General features: G+C 39.2%; 2 protein-coding genes across 5 annotated transcripts; one reads left to right on the top strand and one right to left on the bottom strand.

Annotated features, from left to right (window-relative positions):
* The first annotated feature begins 24 nt into the window (after positions 1 to 24).
* On the top strand, positions 25 to 7,000 carry LOC144665485 (uncharacterized). 2 transcript variants are annotated; one of them, XM_078526716.1, is made up of 7 exons: positions 25 to 147; positions 280 to 438; positions 3,160 to 3,242; positions 3,908 to 3,979; positions 4,725 to 4,782; positions 5,086 to 5,208; positions 6,197 to 6,997. In XM_078526716.1, the coding sequence occupies exons 1-7, from the start codon at positions 145 to 147 to the stop codon at positions 6,260 to 6,262; spliced, it is 564 nt and encodes a 187-aa protein (XP_078382842.1). In that variant the 5' UTR covers positions 25 to 144; the 3' UTR covers positions 6,263 to 6,997. The 2 variants fall into 2 exon arrangements, with proteins under 2 accessions (XP_078382842.1, XP_078382841.1); XM_078526715.1 differs by having other exon boundaries at positions 39 to 147; positions 268 to 438; positions 6,197 to 7,000.
* LOC144665470 (uncharacterized) lies at positions 6,409 to 25,496 on the bottom strand. Of its 3 annotated transcripts, none has more exons than XM_078526698.1 (22): positions 24,320 to 25,496; positions 22,980 to 23,083; positions 20,762 to 20,856; positions 19,561 to 19,623; positions 19,077 to 19,168; positions 17,375 to 17,529; positions 16,662 to 16,787; positions 16,233 to 16,293; positions 15,810 to 15,931; positions 15,027 to 15,152; positions 14,854 to 14,916; positions 14,336 to 14,473; positions 13,962 to 14,110; positions 13,637 to 13,735; positions 12,488 to 12,877; positions 12,311 to 12,386; positions 11,688 to 11,750; positions 10,844 to 10,909; positions 10,400 to 10,432; positions 8,919 to 9,026; positions 8,273 to 8,332; positions 6,409 to 7,742 (listed from the first exon to the last, which is right to left on the bottom strand). In XM_078526698.1, the coding sequence occupies exons 1-22, from the start codon at positions 25,134 to 25,136 to the stop codon at positions 7,008 to 7,010; spliced, it is 3,741 nt and encodes a 1,246-aa protein (XP_078382824.1). In that variant the 5' UTR covers positions 25,137 to 25,496; the 3' UTR covers positions 6,409 to 7,007. The 3 variants fall into 3 exon arrangements, with proteins under 3 accessions (XP_078382824.1, XP_078382825.1, XP_078382827.1); XM_078526699.1 differs by having other exon boundaries at positions 22,980 to 23,080; XM_078526701.1 differs by lacking the exon at positions 10,400 to 10,432.
* Between the last annotated feature and the right edge of the window lie 1,811 nt (positions 25,497 to 27,307).

The raw sequence follows: 27,307 nt of genomic DNA, 5'->3' as shown, positions 1-27,307 counted from the left end.
GCTGTAATCTTTTAGTTTCCATGACAACTTCTCGCGCAAAAAATGGAAAAGATGGCGGAACGCGTTGTTTTGTTTGTAAAGAAGTTTTGATGGAACTTTAATCTTTTGGATTCCATTCCATTTACTGTTATTATGCTATAAACGATGGTAGGTTCAAATTGATCCTTTTTCTAGTTTATTTATCAAAAAAGTGTAGAATGTTTCGTTAAAACTGATGGTAAAAAATCGGTGTTTATAAATTGACCTCTTTCTTCTATACTTTTTCAATGGACCGCACAGGACAAATCGTCATCAAGTGTTAAGCTGCCGAACATAGAGAAGAAAAGTTCCGCTGGAGGAAATGATGGCAGAGAGAGATTTCACGCAAAAAACTGGAAAGCTCTGAGCAAAAAGGAGATCCAGAAATTACCTCCACAACAAAAGAGCAAATATCTTGCAGTAAGAAACAGATCCGTTTTGTTAGCTTAAGCCTATAAATACTAAAAGAAAAATATCTTGTTTTAATAATGTGTAAGAAGCAAATGACATTACCATTATACATCACTGGTTTGGGGGCGATATTGCAGGACATGTTTACCAATACTGTACTAAAAGATGCATGCCTACAGCACAAATAACCCAGCAAAAACTGACCCAAAGTATTACCCCTTCCCCGCCCCAGGGCTATTTATATAGCCTCATAACTCAGGTAGAAGCCCTGGGTCAAGGATTTGGTTGCGTTATTTAGTTTTTGTGTTGCGATGGTCCTGATAAGGATACAACATCCCAGCATAGAGCAGGGGAAAAGTTATTGAGCACACAAAGAAAATTGCGTGTTTTCTTTTGCTAGTTCTTTTTGCTACTTATGAGACTACATGTATGCATACGAGTCTATAGTTATTTCAACAGCAAAATGGTGCCTTGCACATCGTAACATAGTGCCACAAACTATAATAATGGGTTGCTGCTTGTACATTATGTGCATCACATGATCCACATTTGACTAATAACAGATAGATGTCGATCACGTGGTGCACACAACTGTATCATATCTGTATCATATAATTTTGCTTATAATATATTAATAATTATGTATGCCATAAAATGCTTTTTGAAAACCTGACTTATTATCTCCCTGGTATTAATATAGGCAATCTTTCTACCAAAGAAAAATATATAATTTAATTCTTATTGTAATTTATAGAGTGAACTAATAATAGGAAACTTAGGCCCGGTTCAAACGTCGAACTTTTCATGTCATTATCAAACCATATAGCCGCCATTAAGTACTGAAGACATTTAACCAAAGCCTGGCGTCTGTACTTCAAAAAACTGCTGTTTGTATAATTTTTAAACAACAAGGAGATATGCTCTTCCATTAAACAGTGTCCTTATTCGTTGCATTAAGTGTGTTCCTCTGGTTGCAGATTGAGTTCGGCACATGAACAGTTGATGTTTGAATCAACCAGCCAAATTTATTTATTTGGGTCGACCCAAATAGTATTAAGTTTGGGTCATGAAAAGTTCGACGTTTGAACTGGGCCTTAAGCATCTGCATTTTTAAAGTGAATGTGACCTCAGTATCCAAGTCAATCTGGGGAGAGAGGATGCTATTGTTGCCACCAAATTAAAAAGGAGTAAGCAAAAGAAGTTTTCATGGCACCAGTTTCCTGAATCTTGTATTGAAACCAAGAAAAATCTCCATGAGAAATGTCTTTTTTAAAACAAGAGAATACTCCCTGGGGGGGGACTCCCATATGAAACGGACGGGGATGCTCGTCGGAAATTTTGAAAAGAACCCCTAAAAGAGACCAATCTGGGTGTGGCTCAAGCCTTTCTTGACCCCTAAAAGATACCAAAAACTAAAAATGGAGTTTATATTTGTATATTTCTTCGTGTGTAACCCTAAACGAGACCATTATGGCAAAAAATATTGGCGTTTTGGGCGTTTTTTCCCGGAACACCCTAAGCGAGACCAAACGTCCGAAATTTACACCCCTAAGCGAGACGACGAGCATCCCCGTCACTTCCATATGCGAACCCCCCTCCCCCCCCCCCGGGAGAATACTCTGCTTTATATGGCAAATCTTATGTTTAACAGGTGTCATAAAAAGGCAAAGCTATTATGTTACATTAGCAACAAGTTCCAACAGCTTAATATTTCAACAACACACATGGATCAGAAATAAATTGACTTCTGGTTGCCATCACTGTGCATAAGTTCTCTGTTGCTAAATTAGTTTTCTAGCACACACAATAGGCACAGTGCATTTCATATGTTTTGCAACAGGCAACACGTCATTAAGTGAACTTATTCCTACATGTAAATATCTCACTTGGGAGGTACACTGTCCCGGGGGGGGGGGGTGTACTCCCATATGTGGCCTATATAGGTATGTGCCGCCCGATAGGGTATGGTTTTTGAGGTTCTCGGTCCTTAAATAGGGTATCATTTTTGCTCCTTTTGGCAATGAGTTCCCGGTGTGATCCTTAGATAGGGTACCTAAATTCTATAAGCTAAAATAAACGCCCAGCTAAACCAAAAAAAGTATTTTAAAACTGAATTTACTGTTCAGTTATTAGTAAAGCGATTTTATAGAGATTTGTGTGTTGCCGTGCGCGGTTAGCCATTATTTGGGTCGTCATGGAACGCTTCTCCTCCCCTTGAATAGGGTGTCATTTTTCGGTTTTGGGCCTTTAAAAGGGTATCAATTTTTGCTTTCTTTATCCTTAAATAGGGTCAGGGTTTAAGAACCTTGGCGGCACACCCCTATCCGAAATTTATGGGAGTACCCCCCCCCCCCCCCCCGGGTACACTGTATGGTGGCCTAAAACTGGTAATAGTTAGTGTACTAGACTCTGAATCAAGTGCTCTGGGCTTGAGCCTTGGCTGGAAGTTTCTGCTTGTACACTGTGTGGACCACATGATCTGCATTTCACTTCATAACAGATAGATAAATTTCTGTAATCATAGGTACCAGTAAACTGTATGTTTTTCATAAAAATTATACTGGCTATCAGGCCACCTCCCCCAGTGCCCTGGGTTCAAGCCCTGGTCAGGGACATTTGTGTTTCACAAGGTGAAGTATATCGTAGTCAACACTGCACTCAATAAATGCCAGTGCAGCTTCGTTATAGTATTCATAGCTCTGACAATGTTTTTGTGCATTTTACCTACAGTATGAGCCTGCCCCTAAGGAGTGCAGTGAAGCTATGTCAGCAGCAAGGAAAAGATTAAAAGACTTGGACAAGTCAAGACGAAAGTAATTTACATGTTTCTAACTACACCTGGAGCAGTTATGACAATCAAAACATGACAATGACAGTACAAACCAAAGCAAAACAAAGCAGTCTGACACAAACAATTGAAATGTTATTCTTTCACATTAATTTACAGCTTGATGCAAGTTGGAGTACATTTTTTTTAAATTATAATTGTGTAGAATTGTCTTTTATTTGTCTTTACTCAGGGCCTTCTAATAACTTGCGAACTCTGAAGTTCAAAACATAACTATGATGTTTTTTGCTGCCCTCAATCATAATAACAACAATCAAGATAGAAATCATGAATTATTCAACCTGGAGACACGACCTTTTAAACTTGTTGAAGTGAATTCTGAGGTCTGATAAAATACAGCAGCAAAAATCACAAATTATGGCTGATTGAGCAGAGTTTGTGTATTAGTAAAAGATGCATTAAATCGAGGGCCCTGTTTTAATTTTCACTGTATTTGTACAACTTCTGTTGCATAGTCAGCCTAGCACCCTTGAAGATCCTTTATCTTTATTTAACTCCTCAATAACCTTCATTGTGATCTTCATAAGTTCCTTACATTTAAGGTTTTCACCAGGACATGCATACAATGTATGTACCTAGAATGGTGCTTTCAACTTATATTTTTATGTATTTGTTTCCTGATATTTAAAGGCAACAGAAACCTGCACCCATAGAAGAAGTTGTCGAGAATGAAAAGCATACCAAGATAATAGGACAACTAAAGTAAGTACTACCCAGCATTGTTTTGGTCAGAGTACAGTCAGAGATGCTCACTGTGTGGCTCCAGGGAATATCCAAACCCACCCCATAAAAGGGCATTAAAAAATTTCAAGGAGGTGGGGGATGGGGGGGGGGGGTTGTTAAGCAAAGGCAAAGCTTTTAAAAATATATTAAGCTTAACATGAATTTCTAGGGGGTGGGATGCATACCAAAAACAATTATGTGTGAGGGGATGGATTTTTTCTTGAACTGACAACACAATATTATTTTCAATTATTATGGTTTAAAATAATAATGTTTTAATTCCAAGGGTAGTTTACTTTAAATTTTCAAAATAACACTTAGATAAGTGCAATGTTTTGTCAGTGGAAATACTGGAATGATTTATCATCATTGAAGGATTTGTAGAACATTGGTCTTAACAACATGTCAAGATAATAAATATGTATCTCAAATATCTCTTATTTTAGGTATCAGGGGCACCCACAAACAATATTTCTGTCCTGTTTCCTCAAGCCAAGTGCATAATTATAATTATTAAGCTGATCTCACCCAAACGTTTGTCCAGTACATTTGTGCCACAACAAGAGAAAAATAATTGCTAGGAAAAAGGGCAAAACTTCTTTCAAATAGTAGGGAAAGTATGGAAAAGCATATGTTTCCTTGTACTGTAATTTTAATGAACCAACCCCAATAATGTATAGATAATTCTGTTGATAATTATTTTCCTTTCTTGTTAAATAAACAGAGCTGCTGAAGCAAGAAACAGAATAAGACTCATGAGACTCAGATATCAAAACAACAGGGTAAGCTACTCTGAAAACACGTACAAGAGTGACTGAAAATAGGCCCATATTTCATAATGATTTAATCAATGGACAGATTCTGATGAAAATGCCTTGATTTTAGCCAGTTTTGAAAATTGAATGTTCTTGTTTTTGTCCGATTTTTTCTTTCTTTTTCAAATTTAGTAGCAAATTTTACTGAAACGTCAATCTAGGTTCAAAAGTAAAGTGTAAAAGAAAAACAGGAGGGAAAAGTAAGTAATTTGTATATATAGTACTTGGGAGTGGTAACCATGTATCTGGAATCTGTTTTCTCTGTTTCAGAGCTCAGAGGTTACACATTTGATTTCCTGTCAGCCAACAGCATTAAAAGCAGTTCGTTTACAAAGCTTAGTTCCTCCCAGTCCGGACAAGATTTACATCAGGGATTTATTGGTGAAAAACGAGGTAAGCTTATACGGTCAACTCTCTCTAAGATGGACACCGTTGGGACCGGTTTCAACTGTCCGTCTTGTAGAAAGACTGAGAGGTAGCATAAAGCTATAATAAGTTTGTTTATAACAATCAATAGTTTGCTGCTTTTGAAAAGTGAGCAGCATAGTACCTATCGCAAACTGTAACAAGCCTTTAGGTATTCGCTTCATCGAGCAAAAGTTCACATAGTCGAGAGCTTCTGCAAACTGCACTGTAAGTAGAAAACTACGGCATCTTTGGTGCCCATGTACATGAACTGCGGATATGCATTCTGTGGAATGGAGAAATAATCCTCACATTTGTGTTTGCGATGCAAGTAATTGTAAGGAAGCCTTAAAAGACTCTGGGTTTTCTGGGATTTTTTCCGGCGGTACTCCTCTTACCCCGTCGGTCGTTTCGTTGTATAGTAGTGTGTTCTATCGTTCTGCCATTCTTTGGGTCAGGCATTGAGCATATAAGAAAAACGAGCACACTTTATATTCTTCTCATGCTGCCCTCACTAGGAATAATCATAACCACAACAACGGTGGTTTAAAAAACAAAGAATGAGCGTGTTCGTTCTTTTTGAGCGCTTGTGCTTGTACTCATGCCTAGACTGTTTTCAGCCTCTCTATTTTCCAACACATAAGAGCGCAAAAGAAAAAGCGAGGGAAGCAAGCGCGAGCATGAAGCACGTGAAAGCGGCGCCCCTTGCGTCCAGTTCTCTCGCGATTTTTTTACGCGCTTTCGACGATCGATTGTGGACAGTCTAACATATGCCCGGTGAAGTTCTACTCGGTTGTAGAAAGAACGAACACTACTCAAATGGTTCGAACCTATAAAATGGTTTACAGTAAATTTACAGAAGGGGCTTTTAGAGTAAAGATGTTATCGTAAAGTTTTTTGAGTGGAATGAAGAAGACTTGAACATTTACCTTAACATGTCCGGTTTTATTTTTTTTATTTTTTTTTTCATTTTCAGCGGTATCGAGTAAACAGCTTGCTGGAGGACGAAACAGGATTAGAAACCGCACGATTACTCACGTGACCCAAGGCTATGTCTTATTCTGATTGGTGGAGATTAAAACTTGATCACGTGTGCTCCAAATGCTCGTGCGCAGACCTCAAAATGAGATGCAGAGACTCTTCCGAGCAACACAAGAAACTTATTTCACTAAAACATGAAGCGATAAATTAATTGCTGTAGTACTTTATTTTGTCCTCTCTCAAACACATCCTTATGTCTCTCAAATGTTTTGCACATCGAAGACATTCAACACTCCATCTTCAAGGCGAACACTTGACTGAGATTCATTCCTTATCTCAGGTCCTGTTCATATCGTGTAAATATTGTTCTGCTTTACATAACTCATAACAACGTTCATGAACGCAGTGAATAAATATATAATATGGGTTTTAACAAAGAACGATTTAACTCTAGCAAACTCTCTGTACAATATTCTTTTTAAAAACAAATTATCCTTATTAAAATATATATATACTCTTTAAAAACGATATTTTATAGTGATTTGATGTTTCTATTTGAAAAATTGTTCCTTTCTGTAAGTCTTGTTTGTTGAACTTTTACTTCGATAAACACCGTGACACACGGGGATAACGTGAATTTATTCGCTGTGTAAAGACAAGTGCAAAGACTAGTGCAGTTGACCCACACCCCCACAGGGGAGTTGCCACTCCACTCACTCGGTTGCCAAGTAACAGGTATGACGTCATGTACATGTACCAAAGGCAATGCAGGCTCTTGGTTGTTGAGGACGTGTCCAGGTTGTTTGTCATCTTTTGCGGTTGGCAAGCGGTGTGGAAACGTGTGAGTAGGAAGGAATTGGCGCCGATGGTTCAAACATCGGACGCTCGTTTCTCGGTCTGTGCCCAGCGCTTTGTGATTTCACTTCTTCATTGTCTTCACTCTTAACTAACATGCCATGCTCGCTGCGTGATCTCGCAAAATTCCTTCTCTTACGATCAACAGCATCACTGTCGAATGAACCAGTCATTCCTCTTCTGAACTGAATGTTTTTGCCAGAATCTTCCTCTAAATCGTTACTATAGTAACGCCCGTGATGTGTGGTGTAAAGACTGGGGGTCACATCTGGGAATGCGACGTGTTCGTTGCTTAAGTCGATAGCATAAGCAGGAGTAACCTGTTTTTTCCTTGGTTTGCTCCTCGCCTCTTCAAATGTTTGAAGAGGCTGCTGTTGTCTCGCGCGTTCGAGAACGTCTTGAGTCCGAGATCTTTGCGGTTTTCTCCCAGGGATACGGATAGTAAAGCCGTACCCATCCCCCGTCAGGTAATCGAACTTGAATGAGTCCAACTCTACAACTTGTTTGGGGGGACTGCTCGGGGGTTTACTGCGCGTCTGAATGTTTGGTGTCCCCCAGCTGGGATGGTTCTTATTCGCGGCAAACATGTAATATGCCACGCGTCTTTGGGCGGTGATAAAGTTGAGTTCTGTATCGTCTGTCACAGCAAGAACTGGTGCGGAATGTTGGGGCTCATCTGCCGCATACTGCAAAACAAGAACTACGGGTTAGATTGTCGGAGGCGCTCACTCCATGTACTACGTAAGTTTAAATTTTCAGGAAGGGTAAGAGCTAGAATGTCTTTATTATTGAGGTAAGGGGAAAAACTACTTATGGGACTGGGACGGAGAAAAAAGTAAAGGTAAATCCTCTTTACAGCTTTCGGTCACCGCTTTAATTCAGTTAGATGACGGATATGACCATCAAACGGTGGGGAGGATTGGGGGATGGAAAACTATTTACATTCAAGGAGGTAGGGAGTTATAACGCCTGAAAACTGAGCTCAAAACAACACAAAGCGAATTTTGTAAAACAAGAAGAACGATGTTTTTGCCGGTTTAATTTTACGGTGGCAAGAAAACCGAGGAATCTCTCTAAGAAAGAAGAAATAACTCAGAAAACCGCGATAATCCGTAACAAACACAGCTCACGAACAACCAAATCTTCCTCTTCACAATGTTTGATCACAGAGTGGACGTCTGTAATTGAGATTATTTGCATTTTTTCATACTCTTACCTTCACGAGGAAATCTTTTCTCTCTGCTTCCTGTGATCCATTCTGCTGCAGTTCCTCTTTCTATAAAGAAAACAATAAGATGTTCACTTTAGGACATACCATTCTTTGTCGTTTGATGTTTTTGTTTATTCTTTTTGTTGTTGATTTTGGAAGAAAAATGTGTTACACTGTTTTCATGGGCATTAGGAATACAACTGTTCACGGTATTTCAATCTATCTACAAACCCCGTGATACAACAACAACAAAATATATTGAAAGCTGTAATTCAACAGAAAATGACTGGACTTTTCACGCGATCAACGGAAGCCGACATAATAAAACAATTCATACAGAGCAGTATTCTACTGACTGTCGTAAATCCACAACCAAAGTACTCACATCTGAGCACAAACAGTGCAACTAACCAATCAGGGCTTGAATCACAAGCACGCAAGCGGTGGAAAGCGCGGGTAAAAGCAGCGCACGTGATTTCGGTTTTGTCCCTGATTGGTTGCATAACACACTTAATTTACTCTGACTGGTGGGAGACCGTAACAGGAGCAATAAGAGAGTTTGCAGGTACAATCACTTTCAACAGTCAAGCGAACCAGTTTATCAATCTTTTCGAGTTCTAAGTTCAACAATCAGGGGAATAAATTATTTTACCTTTTTAGCTCTTTCTTGGATTCTCTCCTGTGAGAAGATGGGGATGCCGCCATTTGAACGATTGCTGTATGGATTAACAAACTTGCCAAAGTTTGATTTTACCTTCTTCTGTTTACAAAAACACACAGTGGATTAATTGAAAGAAATCGTAAAAGGAATCTGCAAGATTTTTTTTTAAACCTTTTTAACAAGGTTATCATCTTTTAGCGTGATTGGCAACAGCAAACAAGTAGAACATAACAATCTAACAATGCCGCAATTTTGTTGAACAGAGCGCAAGAAAAACAACAATAATGGCTTGATTTTTTAGAACGGTACTCCCCAAATGAAAGGAACTCATTTAGATAGAAAGTGAGGATGACTAGCGATGGCGAGGATGGAAATGGATTACAATGCTAACAAACTTAAAAACACCGTGGTCTCGCTTTCAAGACAAGTCTGGATTTTTTACTTTTGCAAAGACGTTGTTGTTACGGTGGGAGCATTACATCAGAAAGTCAAAAGCTAAAATACAAATTTACATCAATGAAAACTTTAAAATAATGGTCTGGTTTTGTTAGAAATTACTATACTAGTGCACGCACGGTTTTGCTTAAAAAAGTCGGGCAAACTTTTTCAAACCCTGCCCTTCTGCCTTCACCCTTTACTTTGATAACAATTAGGGGTTTTAAGCAGACGCGCTCTCCTTAAATTTGTTTTTAGAAGATCATTTTATTTAGAACGGGCTGCATCAAGAGTTGAAAGATTTACTTGAGATACGCAAGTGTAACAAACTTGGAAATATTGAATTTAAATTTTAACAGTTTTATCTACTTTAAACCAACAAGATAAACAGGCACATTCGTCTTTAGTTTTACTTGAGTATCTTAAAATCCTGACGTGGTTTGGCGGGAATATTGTGTTTTGGTAAAGATTACCGCAGGCTCGTAAAAAAGCGAAATCGCAAAAGATGCGCGATGACACCTCCCTAGAGACCAGGGAAAAAGAAAAAAACAAATTTATTTTTCGCGCGGCGCCCGCAAGGGAGGGAAAGGCGCAGAGCACAGCGCGCGCGCAGAAGGACGCAACCCCGCTACTGATCGTATCTGAGTATGCGCCAATTATTATGAACTTTTAAAGAAAAGAAAACGGCGGAGAGCGCAATTTCCAACGGGCACCTGCCACCGCGCGCCTCAATTTCAGGTTTCAGCTATGGCGCGGAGATAGTATAGGTGACTGAATACAATATTCAAAAAATTTTAACAGTTTTTTCCTGTCAATTTTTCAACCTTTTACATGCAACAAAATTAGTAAATTTTCTAGTTCATACTCATCTCAATTTTAACCTCATTTAACTCCGGAGGCTGGGTACGAGAGAGCAAGCCTCTCACCAATCCCCCACACTACATTTTATTTCTCAAAACATTTTTATATATTTTAAATCTACGTTAATCTTTAAAGGTTACATTAGTAAGTTTTTACAGTAAGGAACAATACATTACTTTGTGGATATTTCCACGCCATTCCTTAGTTTTCTGTCAACGAGTGATAAAGAAAAGGTTAGACACAAAAGTAAAAGCGTTCTTCCTTGAAAAAAATATTTATGAACATTCACTTTTATTTTTGATGCACTGCTATTTATTTAGTCGACAGCAACAGTATTTTATCTCTAGATTTATTAGCCTAAGTCAGTAACGATCCTCAAACGTGTATTTGTTTTACGCAAACTGTTAAGATCGATTATTTAGGCGAGATAACGTGGTCTGAACCGGGTTTAAACCGATAGCTACACTGTACTCTTGTAACACCAGGTCTAAATCAGGGCCGGGATGTTTGAAAACCTATTAACACTGCTCCAGGATTTAAGTGTGAGGGTTAAATTTCTCTTCTATTAAAGGTAATATTCCTCACATCTTTTTTATCTTTCCTTATATTTCAGCACTTACCTCCCTGTTAGCATCATCATCATCAGTTGTTGTACTGTTACTTGTTTCGGAAGCTGCAGGCGGTTTCTTTAAAAAAGTAAAACAACAAAAAAATAAATTACTAGAAATAAGAATGTTGACATGAAATAATGTTAAACCAGGCAACCGTAAATTTTGTGTAGTTTGTTTTGAACTGATTTTTCCAGCTGCGACACAAGTTTCACGAAATATCTATAGTTCTCCGCAACATTTTCTTCTGCAGCAAATCAGTATTGTACGAAGCAAAACTTCTCGCAGCGATGCACAAACAATGCTTTAGCATTTTGAGCGTTTACAGTATTTGTTTCGCAACAATACACTGCTTCGCTTACAGCCGTTTGAGAGAAAACTCAAAGTTACTACGAAACCATGGCAACTTGTGACGTCATAGACGCAAAACCATTACCCTAGAAACAAGCGCGCACAAGATTTTTTCCCGCCGCAGGAATTATTTACTATAAACAAAAAATCTAAAAAAGGTGTACAAAGTGTCATTTTGTGTAGTTTGCAAACACAAACGTTTCGGGCATAGCCCTTCTTCAGTGTGAAACCGTTTTCCATATGTGTACGCGATCGCACGTCAGATTTAAAAGACCAAAGAGCGCGCGCGCCCAGTTTCATGAAATGAAAAACATTGTTTATAGCCCTGTGATTGCATTGAACCGAGCTTAAAAATGCTTTCCATTTTAATTTGCCTACGTGGCGCTCCGGACCCAGAACACATTCCAAGTCCTCTAACTTTAATGACTAATGGAGTGTGGCTTGTTTGCCTGCGCCAAAAGCCATTATTGTTGCGGATAACGACTAGTTTAGAAAATATTCTTACCGATAACGTATCCCACCAATGCTTAGCTTTCTTTTTCTTCTTTTTCTTTCTCTTTCTCTCGCCCTTAAAAGACAAAAACATACCAAATGTAAAGACATTACAGCGCTCAACAAACGGGGACTATTAGAGTTTTTCCGTCGTTCAAATTGTCCAAACTTCTCCGTGCGTTTTAGTTTTCAAACGCGAGGAGAATTTCGGCTTTAAAATTTGGCCACCTTGAGTGTACGGGCAGGGAACTGATTTTCTTATTTTTCTTGAAATAAAAGTAGGACATGAGGGTTTTTCCCCCGAATACTTATGTATGAGCAAATATGATAGAAATTGATTGCAATAAAGCAGACTTGTTAACTCCTTAGTTATTTCAGGAAGCGTACGCCCTTTTAGCTTTAATTTCTATTGTGTGTAAATTTCTTCTTTTTTATGTATAAGGGTTAATAAAGTTGTTGTTGTTTGTTGTCTCGCATTAAGTTTTGCCGTTGTATATTTCAGAACCATCCTTTACAAACTCTCACAAAATTCAACAAAAACTGAAGTAATAAATTTATAAAGAAACTAAAGTGGTGTTACATTTTTGCGTTTGACCGCTGTCCTGTAAGACTAGTATGTACTGTTTTAATACTTACAGTGATACCGCTGGACCCCGGCTCATCGTCCTCCTTCTCGTCCACGTCATCGTCGTCGCTATCCGAGTCACTGGAACTGAAACAAACAGAACAGTCATCCACATACGTTAACTCGAGTTTTAACGGTTGCTTCGCTCTATTTGAGTAACTAAATGAATACAAAACTTTTTGACTTACTCAGATTCATCGAAGCAATCCACAAGGTTTAAATTCTCCAGTATTTTAAGGCAATCGTTGAACGAATCCACGTGAACGCTTTTCACAGAAAACTCCACTCCGTCTTCAAGTCCAGTAGTAGGAGCCTGGACTCGAACATCCACAAAATTCACCGGCTTGTTCTTTGAGAGAGAAAATTCCTTGACGCCAACTCCTCTCGTTTTGCTATCTGCTTCTTCGTTTTCTTTGGACGGGCCATCACTTTTCTTCCCTTCGTTTGTTCCTGCATTGCTCTCTTTGTTAATAACAGCGCCGTCTTTTGAATCTAGATGATAGTTTCCCAGCGTCTGTCGTAGAATATCTCGAGTCATCTTGCAAGCCAGCTCAACGAATGCTTGGGTCATCTCACTCCTATACGCGAAAAAACAACAACAAAGAATTGGTTAGAAATAATTGATAAGAAAGGAAAACGCTTGCAAGACACTGGCAAATCTAGCCAGAATTTCCACAACAGGAAGAGTTAATTGCCCATTTACAGTTGTGTGCTTAGAATTTAGGTGTCTTTGACACGTTTTTCATGGGTGAATGTAATCTCGTACCCAGATGTACTCCCTAGGGTTAAGAAGTTCTAGGTACGAGATTAAGGTGAATGTTGTTGATCCAAATATACTTCTCTTGCTGGATGTACTTTTCTTTCAAGCAAGAAAAGCCAATGTGGTTCAACAGATGATGGTGATGTCTGACTCGATGCACTTGCTGGAGAGTTGTCTCGTGGGCATGACGTCATATTGAATACGTCATGTTGCTTGGCAACATCTTTGACTGAGGGCTCAGTCAATATCCGAGACATGACTTGTGCATGATACAACTTGCGCCGTCTTTTTACGTACTAAAAGACCTGATTTGTTTGCAACTATGGAATTATTATCGTTTGTGATGACATCAATCTTATTAGACATTTTAGTGTGTAGTATCGTGAACGTATATTTTATATATTCTATATATCTTAATTTCCCCGTTTTTTAATGGTACGCGCAGTTAGCAGGAATAAGAGGGCTACACAGATCCTGTTAAACCGGTCTTGTAGAGTACAAATACCGTCAGGTATCTGAACTAGACTCGCCATTATTTGTATTCCACTAGGCGGAGTTGGATAATAACTTCTCTTACCGATTGCCGTTCTTTGCTTCTGAGTACTCCAACAAGACTTCACAAAAATGGCGACCCATCTCTTCAAAGTCACCCACGTGAAAATGCCTGCCTCTCTCCCTGTGAAGACAAAGATCGTAATGAACAACCAAACCCACCAATGATCGCACCACAGTATACAGCTAAAAAACTTAAAAACTAAAAGCAGGAAAATGTATTTTAGATAATGAAGTTAAGTCCAGAAAAACATAGTTGAAATTATATGGTCGGTTTCGTTATTAGCCAATCATATTGCGTTTTAGATTATATCTATATCATAAATAGCAATGCACAATCTTTCACTTACATGTCGCCGAAGTTCGCGCCACAGAAGGTGGCCTCCATTGTAAAGCTGTTCGTTATTCCCATTTGACGCCACATCACAACACGAGCTGTTGACTCTTTGCACTTGCGCACACGGAACTTACACCCGCTGAACGAGAACTTGTCAGGAGCCTGGGGCAACGAAAACAAGAAAAAAAAACTTTAATACTGAATTAAACAGTTTAATACTGCGTTCACAGTGGGCCGAAACATGTCACAAGGCTAATCAGCGGAGCATTGAATTTCTCTCTTTACCTTGAATTCACCTTTTTAACAGTCAAGCAGACCCGTAAAAAATATAAATGGTAACAACTGCACAAAACAATTAATAACCGCATTACGGGTCCATCTTTTTACCTTTTGTGACATCATCCAGGGAAAAAGCCGCTCTTCTACAAAATTGCTCATGGACGCCATCTTGGGATCCGCCGTGCAGCCGTACATGAAGACATTTGGCTTGCGGCTGTGGCCATGAAGATCACAATAGATAATGACCTGAAATAAAACATTTCTAATGTAAACCAGTTACTTTAAATAACCAGATAAGTCAGCACTTTCAACTAAAATTATAGAAAACAAACTTGGTTCAAACGTCACTTTCAATAGCTGTGTTAAAATAAAATACGGCAAAACTTGATTGGAAATGGCAGTAGTTTCCTTTAATAGCACGTAATGCATGTGAACCATTTAATGCGCAATTTTTCGAGCAATTTGTTTCCATTTCCCCCTTCGTTTCTTTTCTTTTTTGGGTGTGAGGGTTGGACACTGGAATCGTACAGGCACAGACATCAAGATTGCTTGAACCCACACCCCCTACTAAGCGAATAATCGTGTTGAAAACGTGTATTATTGAGGATTACTTTAGAGTCCCTCACCTGATGGTCCTTTTTGAAAGATTCCAACATATTCTTCATGTGCCAAACAGTTGGAAAACTCTCCTTTAAAAAAGGTTAAAAAAAAACGTTTAAGGTAAACACAAACTAAAGTTCATTTGCCTGGTATATACCGTTCAATATTCACTTTCTACAAAGTCAAAATATCAAATCACCTTCTTTGGGTCTTTGTAAGTCCTGTTCAGGTCCCTCGCGGCCAGGTTCGTTCTGTAGTTACCGACAATCACACCATCTGGATTCAGCATCGGTACAAGCTTGAACACGAACTTCCGGCGGAGTTTCTGTCCACAGAAGAATAAAAAAATTAATGAATGTGTGTCCAGCAGTAGCAGTGAAAATATAAATAAGCGGTCTTACACTACTGAAGACCTGAAAAAATTTTTTTTTTCGCTCTCGGGAGGCCAATTTCATCGATTTGCATTTATCATATAAATAAAAAAATTGTTTTAAAATACGCAGTAAATGATTCATTTTTTGCGCCATTAAATTGATAATGATGCACGCCGAACCTTTGTCGCTCTACAAAGTTTTTGATTCATATCTTACATCGTTTATGACACTCATTTGACCAATGCAAATCCAAGTGTAAGGGCGGGGTTGAGATTGAAACACGCGCCTGCGTTTGTTTCAGTTCCAGTGCATCTAAAATTTGTCATGTCAACTCCCCCCCCCCCCCCCCCCCCTCACCCGAGAAAAAAACTTCTTACAATATGATTGGTCAAACTAAACGGAAGCTATCAGCAAGTTGTCAATAACATCTAAAATGTGTCAAAACTTTGTCACGTAGTAACGGTCTGCCGCGCATCATTCCAACAAAAGGCGAGAGCAAAAACAAGCGTGAATTACTTGTGTAAACTTACTAAGAAACAGAAAATCAGTGTTGACGCAGTTTGTTAATCAGGCCATGTTCGCAATAGGGACTGGAAACTATTCATTACCTCTGCAATGTGATGACCGCTGGTCAGAAAGTCCAACATGCCTTTCATCATCCAGCTGGCGTTTGTCTCTCCCGGATGTACTCTGGCGCTTATAACTACACCAAGCTTCTCGCTTTCGGGAACTGGAAAAGAAAATCAGGACGTCCTAAGAAGCAGTCTCTATAAATAATCCTCTATAAATAAAGACGCTACTACTACTAGTCTGAATACTGACCCCTTTTTTCCGAGCGAGATAGAAGTCTGAAGTTCGACCCGAAAAAGAGAGTTGGTTTTTTGTCATTCGCGGTAAAAACAAACGTGATATATTTCTCTACTTTCTTTAGAAAAGGCGGGTTCACGATTGTATTGGAGGTTTCATTGTATCTGGTTTCCTTTTACTGTTAAAACAAGTTGAGATCCATGTCTTGAAAAGCTAAGGCTTACCTTGGGACGATGTAACGGTCAACACATAACAGTTGTTTCCAGCCATGGTTTTACACAACACCTGTGAAAAGTGAAGAGATTTCATGTGTCAGTCCTGTCAGTATCAAGATGAAGGTCAACAGCGAAGACACAGGTCTGTATATTCATAGGGGGCGCTTAAAGGGGTACGATAACCATTAAAACCACACAGAAAACTTTCAAAAACCGCAACGCCGCATTAAATTTAACCAAAACATTTTCACATACCGCAAACCGTATAGTCTAGTAAACCGTAAAACCGCAGTTTAAAATTAAAAAATGTCCGGAAAACCGCACCATAAAATAACGCGAAACCGCAATACCGCAAACCTTTACGGCCCCCTCCATTCACGCCAAGAAGTTTTAAGAGTATTTTTTTTAAATTTCTTTTAATGCTCATAGCTCAGTTACCTCTTTCTGAACATGCTGTGAGATCTTTGGATTGTCGATGATGGATCGTAAATACAGCTCCAGATCAGTGTAGGAGTACGGATAACAGTGAGCTAAGTAACATGTGTCGCCCTCGTGTGGAAACACCTGAAAATCAAGCACAACACCGTCAATAAATATCTAAGCAAAGATAACATTTATAGATAGTTTTCAGACGATGATCCATTCTCCAAAAGCGAAAAGGAATTAAATTAGAAAAGTTTAAAACGTTTTCCCACGCTTGACACCAGTGCGCTAAGAATGTTTGCGTTAAAAACAGGTTCTGCACCAGTTGTGTTTTTAGGAACCACTATAAACCTCTCTTCTACCAGCTATAAGTTGCCAGGAATCCTCACGAGCCTGCGGCAACGAGACACAGTGTCTTAGCTTCCTGAAATCAGGATTGGTCTTAACGGCAAAGATGTCAAAGTAGCCAGTCAACGATAAGTGCACCTGGGGTAATTAGTTTTTGAATGGCAGATAAGAAAACAAACAGAAACGTTATAAAACGTAGGCAAAAAGCGATTGAAAACTGAAACGAGTTCCACTGTAAAGCCTACCGAAGTGAATTCCTTATAATACACTAATAGGGCAACAAGACAAGAATTTTGATCATCGAAGTCCCAATAGCAGTACCATAACTGCTGAGTGGCTGCTATGTATAACAGAGCAAAAGAATATCAACAAAATCTTACCATGTAAAATGTGAGAGTGTAATAAACGTATTCCCGTTGCAGTAGAGGATTCTTGTAAGATGAAGTCTTGTAATAACTAATGTGAAAGCCGACTCTTTTCCAACCCAGGCCTCTGACCGTAGCCTCTCGCTCGGAGTACAACAACGGCTTCATTCCTGGAATGAGGAAACATCGTAAGCTTTGAATGTACTGAGAACTCCTGGTGAGCTAAAAGTTAGTTCGATTGGTGTGAGAAGGTTTTAAATTCAAACCATATCTGTCATATCTGGGACTGTTTTATTTTCAGACTTTCCTACGCGAGTGACCTAAATAAAAATAACTGATCAAAATAGGATTTTAATGGACAATTATTTTTTTCCCAGATCTAAAACTAGCTATCTATTGCTGTCAGTTCTCTTTTCGCCACAAGAAAACATTTTCTTTGCTTCTAGTCTAATAGCCTGTGAGCGCAAAGAATCAGTTCCAGTCGAAAACAAGCCCGAGCACCCGAGCATTCTCTGATGTCATTTCGTGTCGTCACGATCTCGCCTTCACGGCGATGCCACGCCGCTAAGTAACGTCTCTGACCGAGAAACATAGGCGTACGGGCCGGGGGGGCAGGGGGGGCTGCAGCCCCCCCAAATTTTGGGCAAGTCAGATTTTTTGGGCAACAAGAGAAATTTGGGCAAAGCTAGTTTTTAAAGAAGTTTTTTTTTTCGAAGAGATAGATAATTTCTATTTTAACCTGAAGTCGGCGTGTTAAAGCCAGTTAAATTCACATAAGACAGTGGTTGCTTAGCACCTGATGAGCTTCTGGTTAATAGTGAAGGGGATCATTTGTTGATATACCTGATTAAAGAATGGTTGACCCATGAAAAGCATAAACCATGAACGATGTGACCCAAATGTTTATTGGGAAATCGAAAAAATAATTGTTGTATTTGACAGAATAAGCATGATAATAAGACCGGTTGTATTAGTCATGCTCCCAAGGCTCTTAAAGAAAGAAAAAACTTTGATTATCAATAAAAAGAATATTACTGAGCTAACCAAAGCTGTCTACCCAGAATACCATCGGGTCATATCGTTCATGGTTTATGCTTTTCAAGAGGTCAACGTTTCTTCAATTAGGTATATACATATTTGTAATTTTGTTTTACTGTTGAGCACTCTACTGCAAATATCTGTCACAGTTAAACACCTGATAAAAAAAAGCTTCTTCGCGTTGCTAAATTTTACAAAATCGACGGCGAGATTCTGAAAGCTGAGCAGAAAATGTGCGCGAGTTTTCGTCGTGTGCGCGGATTTAATACCTCCGCAGCACGTGATGGGGCGACAACGTGTCAGTAAGACCAAGTTAAAAAAACCCAAATGTTTCTCGTCCCCACCCGCTACATTTTTGGGGCCGCCTCTTTTTTATTATTATTTGTTTTTTGAAAAGTTAGAACGAACAAAATCCAACAATGTTATCGTAGATTCTTATGTAAGAATTTTTCACTTCATTTGTAAGCCTATGTTAGTTCATCGTATGACCCTCGTTTCTTTTCGACTGTTTCGTAAAAATTTGGGCAATTTGCGAGAATTTTTTGGGCAAATGTCTCACCGCCCCCCCTGGCAAAAAATTGCCCGTACGCCTATGCCGAGAAAAAACATCATCGAGGGCTCAGACAACTTTTCAGAACGGGATTATCTTTGTTCCACTTAGTCAAACGTAAACACTTACCGTAATTGTACAAACTGTCTTTCTTCAGCAGATTAATGATGTTGAACTTGTAAACAACACCAGGTACCATGTTTTGAACACGGAAGTAATACCTACAGTGAACAATAAAGAGTCTTATTTTACATAATAAAAATACCAAAGTTATTTACACTAAAGGGTGGTAAATCCGATGGTTAGAGGTTGCATGTTCTAACTCTATGTCCTCAGCGACCACGCACCGTCTGGGAATGAGGCTGATAGTCTTTTTTTTACTGTTTGCAAAATGGGTGAAAGAAGGGGTAAAAAAACCGTCTTCTTAAACGGGCTTTTGAGGCCCGTTAATGGCTAATTTCCATGGGAAAAATCAAAAAAATATACAACTGGGGATAAGCTTCAGTTGAGAAAAACACTCATTGGAATTATATAGGAAAGATCACCTCTTAGTTTTGAATTATTGTATGTACGAGTCAGTTAAAACAGTGATAAACATTTAAAGTTAACTCACCATTGCATGTGTCGCTTGGTGTACAAGTCACAACTCAGAAGCAAATCATATTCATAACTTCCACTAAAACAGAAGGATGAGAACAGCATTGTTTACAAAGGGCCTGCTTTAAAATTTATACTGGTTACCAGACACTCTGCTCAAGATACTTTCTCTCTGGTACCCAGGGTTGGTCACTTCTTTTAAACCTAGCGTCTCAATAAACCTGCTGTGCTTAACTCTGGTAAGCATCATCAATAAGGGTGTTCTGGGCAAAATACCAATCTTTGTAGCCACCAAGGTCTCAGTGTATACACATGAAGACATATAGAAATATCAATTCTAGTTAAAAAAAGCTTAAGCCACACTAGGATTGGTCTCCTTTAGGGGTATAGTTCAAACTTTCTGATGAGCATCTCCATCTGTTTCACCTGGGTGTTTGTCTGACTTATTGCCATAACCCTATGTGGGTATAGGGCCGCCATGGGTGTTTGTAAGGACACATAATTTATGTTTTCCTGGGCGAAGAGAGGTACTCTGAGAGCAAAGTGTCTTGCCCTGGAGAAAGCAACACAATGACTCTAGATAGAGCTTGAACTCAGACAGCTTGATTGGAAGTCCAGCACACTATAACCATAACTAATTCTGAGAGCTTGACAATAAAAGGGTTATTTTCACAGGGTTGGAAACTAAAATTTCAGAGCAATCGCCATCTGGGCGAGTGACCTTCAAATTGCACTCGCCCAGATCAGTTTTCACTCGCCCAGTCTCCTCCATTAAAAAAGGAAAATTTAGCCCCCCTCCCCCCACGAAAAATAAAATGTATACAACTTAAAGATTTATTTTTAAGCAAATTTTATACTCACTGTGCCACCGTAGTGGTCGATCACGATACAGACTGCTGCAATCTAAGCTTATTTTTTAAATGAAAAGTTGCCGAAAATAGACCTTACTCCACAATAAAAGCCGGAGCACACAAGCAAATAGCTTTGATGGAGATTTCAAAATGTCGGTAAGCTATCAGCTTATGGACAGTGTAGATTATTTTAAAGTGGAAAGTAAAAGTTCCGCTTATTTTGAATAATATATTGAAAACTGTACTCGCCAAACCGGGCGAGTGATCCGTGATTTGTACTGGTCCGACAGTTTTCACACTCGCCTGGGCGAGTGGGCATGTTCCAATTTACCAACCCTGTTTTCAAGAGGATTATTTTGTACTTACACTCTCTTAGCCTGCTTCAGGTTTCCACATTCAAACCTTGATTCAAATGTGAGGCTTGGAGGGCACCCAGGTGGGACAACATGACTGTGGGTACCCTGTGGCACAAATAAAGGAAACATCACCATGCGATTAATTAAGTATTCACTCACCCTCACTGTACCCTCCCCCCAAGAGTTATCAACATTTAATTTCTCCTGACAATATCAATATATTATCAATCAATTAGGCAATGTTTTCTTGATGTATCACTAAATACCTTATTACATGAAATTTTCGCGACACGTTAATTTCGCGATTTTGAGGTGCGCATATTTCGCGACACTTAATTTTCGCGATTTTGCGAAAATTTTGTATTTTGAATCACTTTAATTTCGCGTTTTTGAGTAAGACACAATTTACATTTCCTTGGCAATATTATTTTACATGGCTGTTCAACTAAAAAAACCGACTTCATCAAAGGAACAGTAACGTCAAAATTAACAAAACCACAAGGGTGGGACTAAATCTCGGCAATAGCAACAACAGAGCAGTTCTCACAATGTCTACAAGTAGGTCATGCCTGTACGCGAGTTATTGTTCTTGAGTCAATTGACGACAACATCCATTTACATTGAAAATTCCTTCGTTCAGTGGTAATAAACTTATTCCTTCTTGATTATTGACATAATGTTTGTCACTTAATTTTCGCGTCATGTTATGTTCGCGACACTTATTGTTCGCGTTACTTTAATTTCGCGATTTTTTTGGAATCGCGAAATTCGCGAAATTAACGTGTCGCGAAAATTTCATGTAATAAGGTAGACGCTTTGCAGCTAGGCTGTCACATGACCTTCTTTTCATAAAATTATGGGCTATAACTTAAAGAATGCCAGAAATTAAAAGAGCATGTCAAAATAGCAAAATGGCCAAGTTTGAGGCCCCTGCCATAAAGGAATGGGATTTTAAGAAGGTTTGAAAATGAAGATTACCGGTAGTATGAAAATTGTTGCTGGAATTCAAGGTCTTGCCTTCCAGCAAGCACTTTTTTGCTCTTTCCATTTCTGGCATTCTTTAAGTTGTAGCCCATAAAACAATTTTTTCAAATAAAAAATTTGGTCATGTGACCCCAGCTGCAAAGGGCCTACATGTATTCTCAGAACTAAAGTCAAAAAACATCTGATCTATGAAAAGAGCCCAAGATGAATAACCAAAATCTTTTTAGCGGAGCTCCCAGAGCAGAGCCCCATACACATAGAAAATTAACAGAACCATGCTTTTGGTTTTTCATGGTCATCATGGCTAGCGGCATGGTTCGCGGGCGCGTACGACGTACGTACGTCGTGCAACATGGCGGCCATAGTTTGATGGTAGAAAGAGTGAAGCAAGACGGCCGTATAAAGGCGGCCTTTAAAATTTAAAGGGGTTTGACAAGAAAAACAACAAGCTAAGAAACAAAATGTTGCTGACAATTACGTGTAGAAAGTAATCTACCGCCAAAAAAGTGGACATTGAGAGCCATAAGCAATCGATGACTTTTGTGTCTATCTGTAGAGCTAGCGTCATACATGAAGGAGCATTCGAAAGCTAAATCGGGTTTCACATGAGCTTCATCAACGATGGATGTATCTAGAATCACCTGCTGCTCATATATGTTCAAGGTATGAAAACCAAATATACTTGGTGAAAAAATTCAGTTCTGGCTCGAAGAGCTCTTTGATTCTTAGCGATTATGGAGGAAAAATTCTGTTCCTACAAGTTTTCAAGCATTTTTGGAGGGACATCAGCATTTTTGGAAGGGACAGAAGCATAAAGCTCTCTTTTGTAAGCGAAACTATAACAGGATTGCGAAACTATTTTCTATTGCTAGAAAGCAGATAATTTACTGTACTCTTAAGTAATTTTTCGTGCCATGAGTTACGGCATTTGCCCTGCTTTAAGAAAATTATTTAACCGTGAGCGATTTAAATTTGTCTTGCACCTATAAACCACCCTTAACATTAGAACATTGGCCGCTTATTCGCCAGAATGAAAACATTGTAAGCTCCAGTGAAAATTAAATAAATGGGGAGCTCCGCTTTTAGGCCTGCCTAAATCTATATATTACTGTTTTATATTTTTAAGAGGATTAGGTAACTCGATACCTTTACCTACCTGTTTTAAAAATTATATAAATTCTAAAAAGTAAAGATATCTAAAATTTTAATTTAGCAGTTTAAAATGTGTTCTGGGCATAGCATACCTGCCCCTTATTTTGTCTTTCATAGACGGTGAAGTTTCCACGCCACTGTTGAGGGTACAGTAAATTCTCATTGCTCCCTCTGTGTGCAGTGTTGGAGTTTTCTGCTGAAATACAAAAGCAGTTCTGTTCAGTCAAAAAAATCATTTGACATAGCTTCTAAGAATGTCAGATTAGTGAGATATTTGAGAGGTAAGGTGATCTAGTGGTCATATTATGTGGGATGAAAACCTGCCCCAATCCTGGAGGAGCCAGAAAACTTATCAGTGCCAATGCTATACAATACATTAGCCATTAGGCAAGTGTCTGGGGAAAAGACATTTTGGGTCAAAGGAGCACAGTGGTACAATGGATCTACCCACACCAAAAATATTATGGTGTACCCAGCTCAACCCTCCCCTTCCCCATGGAGTATTTAGTTGTTATTGTCATCATCATTATCACCATCTTATTGTATGCATTCTTGGGCAATACAAAACTCCCATGACTACAACCCCTTACCTAACATTTTCTTAAAAATTATGGTGCAAATTTTGGATTCTTTCAAGAGCATTAAAAACCCTCATACAATAAGATAATTTTCTGGAACATAATTCATTAATAAAATCAACAAATCGAGAGAATGTCTTGCTAATATTTTACTAGCCTGCGAATACAGCCGCCTCTCATACGTAGTAGCGGGAGCAAATGAGAGGCGGCTAGTATTTTACAGCCCATTTACACTAAGATCAAGTTTTCATAATTAGAATATTTTTGTTAGAGCAGACCATCCATAGCAATGTACGTAATGTTTGAAAGATGTTTAGAATAAACAATGATGTCGCTTGGTGTCGGGTTCGTGACAATATGTTTACTCTGTATCCCTCGTTATTGCGTGAAACTTATAAGAGCAACATTTTGTCAGGAATATTACATGAATTGTAGAATATCTGCCACTAAAAGATTTTCAGTTTGATGGAACGCGGATACGCAGTATCAAACGTGAATACTTCCTCTCATGTTTCAAGTCTTCGATAAACTCAACAAAAATTGAATTTGTAATTCAATCCGCTAAACGCAAATGTAGATTTCGTATGCGTGACTTGTTAATTGCACTGTTTGAAGTACCGTACTTTCGCCTGAATATCACACGAACATCATTCACAAAACACTTTGTTTCTTTTATTCCATCACTGACGTTTAGACTTCCCTTATAAGCTGTAAAGTGAGTGCCAACATATGTAATTACCACACGAGTTATAACAAGGCGAGAAGTCAGTGTGAAATGTAAATCCATTGGTAAACAAATGAGTTTGTTTTAATAGCATGCATGGCGAATTTTAATCTTAATGAGTCTCACATACCTTCCGTGTTCAACCTTTCGACAAAATCGGGAATAAAATGAATGTGTTTCTGGCATGAGAATCGCGGTAAGTGATCCTTCGGCCAAAACGGTCCGGGGATGTCATGTTGGTCGCCATTGTGATCAACCCATATACAACCCGCAGAGCGTTTATAAACAGGAGCGGTGCTTGAGTTGGCGCACGTTTTACCCGCATTCTCTAAAGCTGCTCGCGTGTAGATGCTAAAACGTTTATTAAATTCGCTGGATAAGGGATCTATATCGCTGTCTGAATCGAAGCCGTGATGAGTTGTTCGTGAGGCGGTTTTGTCGAAGGTGAGAGATCTCATCGTTCGTCTCATCGCATACTTTTGCAAATATTGTTGACGTCTTTGAAACAGTATCCCGTCGTCATCATGAAAAGACGGATAGCTATAATTACGGTTTTCTGTTGTTCTTTGTTTGTCACTGTTTTCGATCTCCATTTCCCTCCTTCGTCTTTCTTCAGCAAGCCTTTGCTCGTATAATTTCTTTCGCTTCTCTCCCGGTGGTGTACCCAGAGCAGCCCGTACTTGAGATTGTATACTTTGCTCTACGGATTTTTTAATCGCTGCCACCCAAGCCTTTCTGTCTTTCTCATCTTCAAATAAACGCTTAGCTTTTTCTGTAGACATCAGTTCTATTTCACGCTGCAGATCCTCTTCGCGTTTTGACTTCCAAAGTCCGTCCGCGAGGAAACCCTCGGCAGTTTGTTCGACCAGTGCGTAAGCGCTACCCTTGTGCTTGTTCCTGAATGACTCCGCATTATCTTTCAGCTCGACGGATTTTTCCACAGACATCTCGCGTCAAAAAGTCAACGCTTCGCGGATTAATAATGACAAAAATATTTCAAAAGCAAGCAATAATCATAGTGTACCGTTCAAACATAGCGTGTGTCTGCCCGAAAAAATGCCCACAGACGAATAAGCTTGTTGTTTCCATAGCAATTGATCTGTTGGGCTGCGAAAAGGGCTCAATTACACAGGGCATTTGTCCGGCTATTGTTTCGGCGGGCGAGTTTGAATAGATAAAAGAGATTCGATTAATATTTCATCTAGCTCTTCAACTTAGACAAAACCACATCATGCTGGCATGAAAGTCCATTACAAGTAAACTGGAGTTCAAATATTGACTTTGTAAAGTTGTTTTGATTGCGCGCCGAGGCGAAGCGTGATGTTTTGAATTTGAAAAGATACACGCCATCAAAAATAGCGCCAGCGGCAAACTGAAACTGGTATAACATCAAACAGTGAAATTGCAATTTTGTGCTGTCGAATATTAAAAGATGGCAACCGTATCATAAGAAAATCTAGACAGCTAATACATGAATGTAACAATCAGACTGATCGAGGCGTGGAAAATATTTGATGTCCCAATCTCCTCACGAAAATTAATGGTTGAAGTCCGTTGGATTACGGATCGAGTGATCCGAGTCCAAGCCCTTGCTGGAGTCATTGAGTTATGTTACTTCACTCTCACAGTGCCTCTCTCCATCCAGGTGTATAAATGAGTCCCGGCGAATTGTTTGGAGACAAAATTCTGCGCTAAACATGCAATGGACTAGCATCCCTTCCAGGGGGAGTTGCACTACTTTTAGTAACCTGCGATCAGGCACTCTCTTTTTGCTGGAAGCTCGGGGAGGCAAAAAAGAGTGCGCTGGTTATACAGGTTCGAAAAAACTAGAGTTGAACGCCGGTTAAGACAAGAAAGGACTTTACCCTGGGTTTTTGTACCTTGGCTAGCTGTTCTACATCTACATCTACATTTATTAAGTTGATAACATCGTTTAAGACATCACATCAACTATAAAAAATAGATACAAAATAAAAAAACAAAATTTACATGCATAAATAAGATATAAAAATACTTAGTTACAATTTACTTGTTTACATGCTTCTCTAAATTTAATTTAAAATTCGATAATGACTTGCAATTGCAATTCACTAAGTCAGCGGGCAGTAAGTTCCACTCTGTTATTGATCTAGGAAAAAACAGAAAACTTAAAAACGTCCTTAGATACTTTTGGTATCCTATACTTAAAAGCATGGCTATTGCGTGTTCTTTTTTCACTGTTTGGTATTAAGTGATTTTCCGTAGTTATGTCTACTAGGTTATGACTAAGTTTGTACATTAGAGTCAGTCTGTTTTTCTTTCGTCTTGTTTCTAGCGTGTCCCATTTCAAATCAGATAACATGTCTGTCACACTAGCTGTTTTGTTGAAGTTTTGAAGGCAAAAACGGGCAGCTTTTCTTTGAACTCTCTCCAGGGTTGAAATATCTATTTTGTGGTGTGGGTCCCACGAGGCACTTGCGTACTCCCCCCCTGGTTCACCTCAGAGATTCAAAAGCAGAAGGTAATTAGGAGACGACTAGAGCGCCGATGGCGTAAAACAAGGCTGACGGTAGACAGAGAACTCTACACACAGCAGTGTGTAACTGTTCGCAAGCTCATTTGTGAGGCTAAGGAAAACTACTACACAGAGCTTATCAGTGAACTTGCGTCTGATTCTAAAGAACTGTTTGGGACTCTGGAGGTGCTACTGAAAGGTCGAACTGAGAAGCTCTACCCGCCTTGTAGTTCTTCTGAAGAACTAGCAAACAGATTCGCCGATTATTTTGAACAGAAGATAGCACAATAAGAGCAGAACTAGATTGCAAGAGGATGGAACAGCAGAATCCTTTCCCTGATACGTGCTTACGACAAAGTGATGTTCTACTTCGTCAGTTCACGCCTGTTACTGAGGTACAGTTAGCGAAGCTTATTGGTAAATCTGTGCGCAAGTCCTGTGACCTGGATCCTATTCCAGCAACAGTACTAAAAGAGTGTCTCACTGATTTGTTGCCAGTCATCACTAAGATAGTCAATGTGTCTGTAACTGAAGCCGTGGTGCCTTCTAGTCTAAATAACCGGCACGCAATGCATGCAAAGGCGGTGACGTTTCAGTATAGCAAGTCAGTATGTTTGAAGCCCA

This window comes from Oculina patagonica, chromosome 9 (genome assembly GCF_052425735.1).
Source record: "Oculina patagonica isolate OP01 chromosome 9, crgOcupat, whole genome shotgun sequence".
NCBI classification, from domain to species: Eukaryota; Metazoa; Cnidaria; class Anthozoa; order Scleractinia; family Oculinidae; genus Oculina; species Oculina patagonica.
Note: the sequence above shows the minus strand (reverse complement) of the source record. Positions and strands in the feature narration are given on the sequence as shown.

Bases quoted from the DNA above. Each gene is read 5' to 3' on its own strand.
- LOC144665485 (XM_078526715.1), top strand. The intron at 4,783-5,085 runs GTAAGCTACTCT...TCTCTGTTTCAG, and splicing joins TCAGATATCAAAACAACAGG to AGCTCAGAGGTTACACATTT. The intron at 5,209-6,196 runs GTAAGCTTATAC...TTTCATTTTCAG, and splicing joins ATTTATTGGTGAAAAACGAG to CGGTATCGAGTAAACAGCTT.
- LOC144665470 (XM_078526698.1), bottom strand. From the start codon at position 25,136: ATGTCTGTGGAAAAATCCGTCGAGCTGAAAGATAATGCGGAGTCATTC. The intron at 19,624-20,761 runs GTAAGTACAAAA...CTTCTGTTTTAG, and splicing joins CTGAAGCAGGCTAAGAGAGT to TGGAAGTTATGAATATGATT. The intron at 10,910-11,687 runs GTAAGAATATTT...ACTTTTTTAAAG, and splicing joins ATTGGTGGGATACGTTATCG to AAACCGCCTGCAGCTTCCGA.